The sequence below is a fragment of the Suricata suricatta genome, chromosome 4 (genome assembly GCF_006229205.1).
Source record: "Suricata suricatta isolate VVHF042 chromosome 4, meerkat_22Aug2017_6uvM2_HiC, whole genome shotgun sequence".
NCBI classification, from domain to species: Eukaryota; Metazoa; Chordata; class Mammalia; order Carnivora; family Herpestidae; genus Suricata; species Suricata suricatta.
The window spans coordinates 123,414-131,909 of NC_043703.1; the positions used below are offsets into that span (position 1 = coordinate 123,414).

General features: G+C 45.2%; 1 protein-coding gene across 1 annotated transcript in view; it reads right to left on the reverse strand.

Moving 5' to 3' along the window:
- Positions 1-2,525: 2,525 nt before the first annotated feature.
- CFAP97D2 (CFAP97 domain containing 2) overlaps positions 2,526-8,496 on the reverse strand; it is a 15,197-nt gene continuing 9,226 nt past the window's right edge. The window contains exons 2-4 of the mRNA XM_029938405.1: positions 5,481-5,561; positions 4,505-4,623; positions 2,526-3,003 (exon numbers count right to left, since the gene is read on the reverse strand). Coding sequence (XP_029794265.1) covers positions 2,865-3,003; positions 4,505-4,623; positions 5,481-5,561 — 339 coding nt within the window. The 3' untranslated portion in view covers positions 2,526-2,864. The remainder of the gene's footprint in view (positions 3,004-4,504; positions 4,624-5,480; positions 5,562-8,496) is intronic.

The following is an 8,496-nucleotide window of genomic DNA, read 5'->3' on the forward strand; positions in this document are numbered from 1 at the left end:
CCTGGCATCATTATTGAAAATAAATTGATATAGACACATGGGTCTATTTCTGGACTTTCGATTCTATTCCATTGATCTATCCACATCTGCCCTTACATTGGCACCACATCTTGATTACCATTTCTTTGCAGAAAGTTTTGGAATCAGGATACAGTGAGTCCTATTTTGTTCTTCTTTTTTGAGATTGTTTTGACTATTTTGTGTCCCTTTCAATTCCATATGAATTTTCAAATCCATTGGACAGTTTTTACAAAGAAATCAGCTGGGATTCTGGTAGGGATAGCACTGAATCAGATCAGTTTGGGGAGTATTGTCATCCTAATAATATGAAATCTTCTGACTTATGAATATAGGATTTTTTCCTATTTATTTAGATATTCTTTAATTTATTTCAAAAATGTTTTGTAGTTTTCAGAATATAAGTTTTGTGCTTTCTTTATTAAATTTATTCCCAAGTATTTTTTTGATGTTTTTGCAAGTGAAATAATTTTCTTTATTTCATTTTATGATTGTTAATAGCAACTATATAAAAATATGATGGACTTTTGTATATTAATCTTGTGTCCTGCTACCCTGCTGAACTTGTTCTAAAAGTTTTGGGGTTTTTTTCGTATTGGTTTCCTTAGAATTTTCTGTATACAAGATCATATCATCTGTGAGTAGAGACAGCTTTTTGTTTTCCTCTCCAATCTGAATGTCTTTTATTTCATCCCCAACGATGCTTGGGACTTGCTCACACTCTGCTGCAAATGAAGTCAGTTGCTTTGAGGAACATCAGGAACCATTTGTTTCATGGTTTGCATCTCACCCTGGACAAAATTTCAGAGTTCCGGAGCTCAGAATGGCAAGCTTCTCTGTGGGTGACATCCCATGTTCTTCCATTATACTGGGGGAGAACACATAGATATTTGCGGCTTGACTGTCCCAGGACCAAACCACCACTTTATGAACTAGGCCAAGGCGATCAGGCCCCAGTATTCTCAGCAACACCACACTGAAGGTGAAGCCTCCATTTTCTGAGTCGGGGCTGGGCTGAAAGGAGCCTTCACCTCCGGGCCACTCTCGCCTGACATGTGGTCTCAGTAATAGGCAGCTGGAGACAGGATGGTAAATGCTGAAGTCCTGTCTTTTCCGGGAAGAAAGCTTCTCCCGTGGGGAGTTAGAGAGAGATGGAACCCTATATTCTTGGCTGCATCAGCCTGGAGCAGAGTCTCTGCTTTGCTGAGCTGGGAGGGAGGAGGGATGGAGTGGGTCTCAGCTCAGATACTACGGAATCTGTTCTTGCCACATCACATTTCAGCAGATTTTCTTAGAAATATGTTTCTTCATATGGTGCCTGACTTAGGACCATTTCCTTATACTTTAAATGATTGTTTTGAAAATAGCTTTTATCAGTTTTACTGGGGAGTAGGTCCAGGGACCTCCTTATGCTGTCATGCATGGAAGACTTCATGTGTGTGACTCATATTTAAGATTCTTCATTTATCATTGAGTTTTCAGTCTCAGGCAGATACTGGTTTTTAATTTTTAAGCAATATGAATACTCATTTCAGCCTTATTTGTAATAGCCAAAGACTAGAAACAATCCAAATGCTGACCAATAGGTGAATGGATAAACAAACTGTGATAGTCCCTACAATGAGTGCTGCTCAGCCATCAAAAAGAATGGTCCATGATTCACTCAACCATGATACTACTTGGAGCAAATGGCAGAAAAAGGTAGATACTGTGTGGACCTACTCACATAAAACTCAGAAAATGCAAACTTGTCCATAGGGGAAAAAGCAGATTGTGAGTGCATGTGGATGGGAAAGAAAAGGGTGGAGTAATCATTCATGGGAACGGGGGACCTTGAGGAGTAATGGAGGTAATTATCTTTTTAAAAAATTTTTTTTAATGTTTTATTTTTTAGACATAGAGAGACAGAGCATGAGCAGGGAGAGGCAGAGAGAAAGGGAGACACAGAATCGGAAGCAGGCTCCAGGCTCTGAGCTGTCAGCACAGAGCCCAACGCAGGGCTCGAACCCACGAATGTGAGATCATGACCTGAGCAGAAGTCGGAGGCTTAACCAACTGAGCCACCCAGGCGCCCCTGAATGTAATTATCAGGATTGTGGTGATATTCTCACAAGTATAAAGCATGTCAAACCTATCAAATGATACACTGAAAATATATAGTTTACCATATGCGAATTATATCTCAATAAATCCATACAAAATAAAATGAAGAGTTAAAGCCCAATTGTTGGTCATATAGATTCTCTGATACTGTTGACTTTTGCTATTGAGTAGTTAGCTATAGATGTATATATGTATAGGTACATCTATACTAATTGAACCAACTAGTTTGTAGTGTTCTGTGAACAGCCAAGGTGTCCTTGAAAATTGGCTGCTTCTCTGCCACCATGTGTTAACTTGACAAGTATCTGTTATTAAATAAAGAACAGAGAAATGAAATGGCCAGTTATCAGGTCCAAACTGATTATTCTTGACAGAAATCATTGACTTTTATTCTTGCTGGGGCTCCATCAAACCAATCACGAGAAGACACACCATTTCTACCATTACTTTGTAAAGGGTCATGAGCTGAATTAGCTTGGTGCCTCCTACTTCAACACTCCAAATGTCAGAGCTGCGAGAAGCTGAATTCACTTTGAGTTTGAACATGCAAAGCAACCACCCTTTGTCCTCAGCATATGGGCCAGAGCCGAACAACAAGAAATATGCAGGGAAGGGACAAGGAGGTCTTCTACTGGTTTAAAATGCAAGCAAGATGAGGCGGTGGTATGCGACTTGCAAAGCCGGCCAAAATAATTTCCTGGCGTGGGAGGAGGTGAGTCGGTTCACAGGCCACCTTTGGCCCCTCACGTCCCTTTCATGTTTCCTGAAGTCTGGCTCTGTCTGGCTCCCTTGTTCAAGCTCGGGGACTTCCTGTAGGTCTCTGACTGGCTGATACCTCTCGAGATCACTTCTGCTTCCTCTTTTCCCTCCTTCTTCCCTTTCCTGTGTGTGACAAATCAGGCATGTTCTGAGGAGGAAGGCATTTGATTGTGTGGACTCCCCTCCAGTCTTCTAGGGACTTGCTTTATCAAAGAGAATTCAGCAGCGGGCGGGAGGAGAGCCCTGTAGGAGCCTATCTTGGCCGAAGCTCCCTCATAACCACTTTAAGGTAAGTAGGACTCAACAGTGATTTTTATACTCAGGTTAAATATCTGTCTTAAAGCAGAAAGTGATTCCAAATCTGAAGAAAACTATCCTAGGAAAATGGAGGTTGACCATAGCTCCAGGGCTTTAATGATGGGCTGGACAGTGGCTGCAGCCAGAAAGCATAGGGGCATTCCTGACACCCAGGCCTGCGCCCCCTCCTCCCAGAGTCCCTCAGAGTGTAGCCCCAGGTGAACCACTACGGACCTGGGAGACAGAGCGCTCTGACAGACCCAGCCCAGCAGGACTGCACGGTCCACTCCTCTCACGGGGCTGTGGTCTGGGCCCACTGCAGCTTCCCTGGAAGACGCACTTCCTGGGCTTGAGGGTCAATACATTTTAATGTATTGCAAAATCTGGAAATCATTCTGAGCTTCCTGGAGACAGGTACAGGCTAAAGGTTTTAAGAGGATTGATCACTTTTGAAGAGCCACCTGCATTACAAGTATCCATCACTGTCACTACTAAACTTTTGCATTTAAAAGGAAAGGACAATGATGTAGCCAGTGAGCAAATTCTGGGGATTTGTAGGGTGCAAAGGACAGGAGTTGTTTGCCTTAGAGAAGAAGGGCTTTTAGGATTCATAATTGTCTCCAAATATTTATAGGCAGATTTTAAAGACCATGGAGGCCTGTATTCTCCATCTCCCCAGAAAACTTACTTTGGGTAAAAACAGTGTGGTTGGGGAAAAGCAGCACCAGCGCCAGGCTGGGAATGGCTGCCTCTCCCAGTCACCATCCCACACTGGAGACAAGAGTACATGGCCTTTGATGCTGTTTCCAGACAGATATCGGGCCCATGGTGCACTGGCAGAAAAACAACCACCTTGGCTGCTTTTGCAGATGAAAACCTAGGAGAAATGCCTGGGCACAGACCCTGGGGCAGGAACCCACTTCCCACCAGCTTCTAGGTGCCATCCTCTCCAGGTTCTGTCACCGCTCAGTGCCTGAGTTTTCCCATCTGTACACCAAGAAGCACAAGAACCCTTTCCTCATGGAGTGAGTATGAGGGTCAGGCGGGGAGACGGTGTAGCAGGCTTGGGATGGTGCAGAGGCACAGGGAGCTCACAGCCCTGAGCGCTGCTGTTTGCGTCCCTGGTCTGTTGTGGGCATGGGATTAGCCTGAGTCCCAGGTAATACTATGATTCATAGGCAACAGAGGAAAAGGCACAAGGCTCTCTGGAGAGAGGATGGAAAGACCCCGTTCTAGGTCAGGGGCAGCTCTCCTGGGCAGGTCCTGGAGCTGAGCACTCTGGGTCCTTCCAGGTTTGGTGCTGACTGCAGGCAAGAACCCCAGTTACCTCTTCAGTATGTAGTTGTTTCTGTTCTCAGTCTGTCCTCTGGTCCTCATGATGCAGGCCACCTTCTCCAGGAGCAAGCGGTTGTCCCTGTCGATGACGGCGAGCCGCTCCTCCTCCAGCTGCAGACAGACACACAGCTGGGGACAGACGCACAGCTGCATCCACGCTGTTACGGGGCAGACTTACTGAGCGCACTCCCTCAAGCCCACATCCCCTTTGACCTGAGCACACTGTGGGTTTGCATCGCCTCTTCAAATAGCAGCAAGAGCTGCTGCGGCGAGCCTCCACAGCGAGTATGAGAGCGGCAGGCTCCTTTGTCTGTAAGTTGGAATATGTTAGGAAGGGACCGAATTTCATATGCTCAGAATGGAAGTAACAGCAAGAATGCTACGATTCTTTGTGAAATTAGGTCATCCTCCAAAACTCTGTGACAGTGAGGCTAATGAGGAAAACACTTCATGATCTAAGAGAGGTATTTTATACCATTCAGAAGAAGAGATTGGAGCCCAGAGGAAATGAAAAATCTCTTGTTTTACGTTTCAAACTTGACTCATCTGCTGATTTACTTAAGAATGATTATTTAGCTTCTGTTCTGCCCACCTCAGGTATCATTCCTGACAGGCACATAAAGAGCATGCAGCATTTTGCTTTGATGACGTTATCATCAGTATAAATATGAGAGTCTTTTTCTGACCAGATGGCTTAAACTTCAAGAAATAAATATTCTTTGGTGGTCAAGAAATGGTCTTGTTTAAAGGTCTGCCCCTCTTCCCCTTCCTGGAGACAAAGGGTCTTCGGGAGGACTGGAGGCGAGTCTCCATGGCCAAGTGAGGCTAACTGGCTGCTGATGCGGTGCATCACTGTTGATAATGGGAACTGGTGATCCCTTACTGAGCCTGCATTTTCCATTTCTGGGGGTTCTGAGGTGAAGTTTCCTCATTGGCTACAATGGTAACTGAGGTAGAACTAAGATTACCTTCAGCTTCTTGAGTTTCAGGTGGAGGTGGCTGAGGCTCAGTGGGGTGCGAGCGTCCACGAGGGGCTGGGCGTCCTGGACCTGCGACACAGAGAGGCAACGTGACCCTAGGCACACTTAGCAGGCAGTTAACATGGGCAGCTTCTGGGCTGTGGCACCAAAGATTCCAAGTCAGGCTGAGACAGATACTCCTGAATGAGGTTCAAGCCTTGATTCAGAATCCGAGGATCCCCTGGAGGCAAACGGCACCCCTGGGAAATGAACCTACACTGTCGTTTTCAAGTAGAGAATCAAGTGGGAATGGAGTGAGAATTCATTAAATGTAACTGCCAATGGACTTTTCTTTTCTGTTGCCAGAGGCCTTTAAGACAGTGAATTATGTAACCATATCCACAGCAGTCTAATTTCTGAGCCTCCAGCAATATGCTCAGGATGGGCACCTGAAACATTGATTAATTGAAAAATGATCTCTTCAGTTTCCTATCAGCAAATGCACAAGGAAGGGAAGAAATTTATAGTTTAAAATGTGATGGAGTGGGGTGTCCTGGGTGGCTCAGTTGATAAAGCATTCAACTTCCACTCAGGTCAACATCTCAAGGTTCATGGGTTTGAACCCCACATCAGGCTCTGTGCTCTCAGTGTGGATGGGATGCTCTGTCTCCCTCTCTCTCTCTGCCCCTACCACACACGTGCGCTCTCTCTCTCTCTCTCAAAAATAAATAAAGAGCTAAAAATAAAATAAAATGTGTTGGAGTAAATACATGAGGGTTATATGTATTATAACATCTGCAATAAAAAGGAATCTCCCTCCTCCATCTTCTAGATACTTGGTATAGACCAAGGGTTAGGTGGCAAGAAGGTTGAAAAGCACACTCACAGGAAAAAACTGAGTAAACTGCGAATTAACAACCTTGGGGAGACAAAAAAAGATGTGTCCATAAAACAAGAATGAGATTCTAGGAAAAACGAATGATTACTGACAATAGCCCTTGAAAATTAAAAATGAAATAAAAATTGAACTAAGGAGCTGAGGATCAAACTAAGGAACCTCTCCAAAGTGAGCCAAAAAAAGAGAGATGGGCAGCAGAAGAGAAAATAAAAGGAAACCAGGGGCTCAATATTGGGTCTCTGACATCTATCTCGGTGGGTTTCTAGAAAGTGGAAGGGGAAGGAATTTTTAGAATCTCTTAAATGAAAGGATCCATCAGAATGAACTCAAAGAGACTCACATAAAAGCATGTCATCACAGAATATCAGAACATCAGTAGTAATGATGAGGTCCTTCCTAGAAGATTATAGAAAGAAACACCCGCATGCCCACACCATCAGTCACACAGGAGTCAGAACGGCACTGGATTTTTAAAAGAAGATGGCGGCTGCAGGGGAGGGCTGGCCATCTGTTAACATAGCTCATGCTCCCCCAGCACAGTCTGGGGCCGTCACTGGGAGACGGGTGTCCTGTCAGGGACATTTCCCAGGACCCCTGACACTTGGCTGTGGCCATGCGATGAGTTCTTGCCAAGGCAGCATCAGCAGACTGATGTTGAGGTTTTAGGCCAAGATTTCTATGAAGCAGGTGTACTTTTTGTGCACTCTTCCCTCCCACTGGCTGGACCCAGGTCACCACAGAGCGAGTGGGTGGAGGAGCCACAGGTGAGAGGCGATGGTCTGAGTCACCCACAGCCAGGAAGAGGAGCAGGGGTTACATGATGATGGTGTTGGGGACTTTATACATTCAGGGTCTATTTGTTATAGAGTTTTTCATAACTACAAGTTAGGATGAAGACCAGTGCCTTTAACATATTGAGGAAAGACGATTCCCATCTTATACCAAACTTTCTATCAAGAAAGATGAGAGAATAAAAGCATTTTTAACACGGAGACAAAAACAAACAAACACACAAAACAAACCAAAACAAAAAACCCAAACCAAAACAAACCCAAGCAAACGGAAACCTCTGCTGCACTTGGGAAGCTCCCGCACAATGTGCTTCGTCTCACTGAGGGCGTCCACCAAGTGCTGAACACATGGTGTCCAGGAAAAGTGTTTTGAACATGGGAGGCAGCAAAGGGAGCTCCCTGCACCTCAGCTCAGCGGGCCCAGAACTGCACCGCGCCATCTGGCTGGAGGCCAGAAGGTGGGCGCCTGCCGAAGAGGGGTGGCAGGTGGGGCTCAAAGACTGTTCCAGGTTTGAGTGTTTGGGAAGTTATTCACCAGTATTTGATGACTGATGGAATATTTGAGAAAAAGTAGCTACAAATATATGGGAAACTCAAGTAACATGAATTTATAAGAAATTGTAAGAAAGGAGATATAATCACAGCTTGACTCAAAAATAAAGGATTCTGCGTAGGCGCCACAACTGGTTATTGAGTTAATAAGAAGCGATTGTATCTATGTTGAGAAGATATGGCAAATAAGCATACTCTTCTGGAAAATGGAGGGCAAAACCAGGAAAAACTACCAGAAGAGCTGAACACAACTGCCGAAGAACGGGGCTTTGCTGTGGGGAGAAGCTGCTGCTTTTCATCAAAGTGTTTGGTACTATTTAATCTTTTTAAATGTGCTTGTATTACTCTGACAAAAACTAAAAGTAACTGAAGAATTACCGAATGGAAAGATCCAGTGCAGAGAGGACTAGAAAGGAGAGAAGCATAATCATCTGTGAGGCTCCGGGAGGGCGGGCCCCAGCCGCACAGGGGAGTCAGGAGCCTGACACCCCCGTGAGGCAGATGCACTTTCCTCGGCCACCCTCAGCTGCCTAGTGCGGGCAGAAGAGAGTGTAAATAGTCCTTTCCAGTTGGGTTTTGCCAGACGAGTGTGCATGTGAAGTAGAGAATTCTGATGGCTCTGCAAGATCAGCAACCTTGACCCTGCTGTGACTCCCTTCAGCGCGCCATCCACCAGGTCCTACCGAAGAGTTTCAGAAGTGTGGTGAGGACAGAGACGGAGCAGCAATATTGAAGCCTCCCCCCTCCCCCATGGAGAATTAATAAGTGCAAACCTCCACACTGT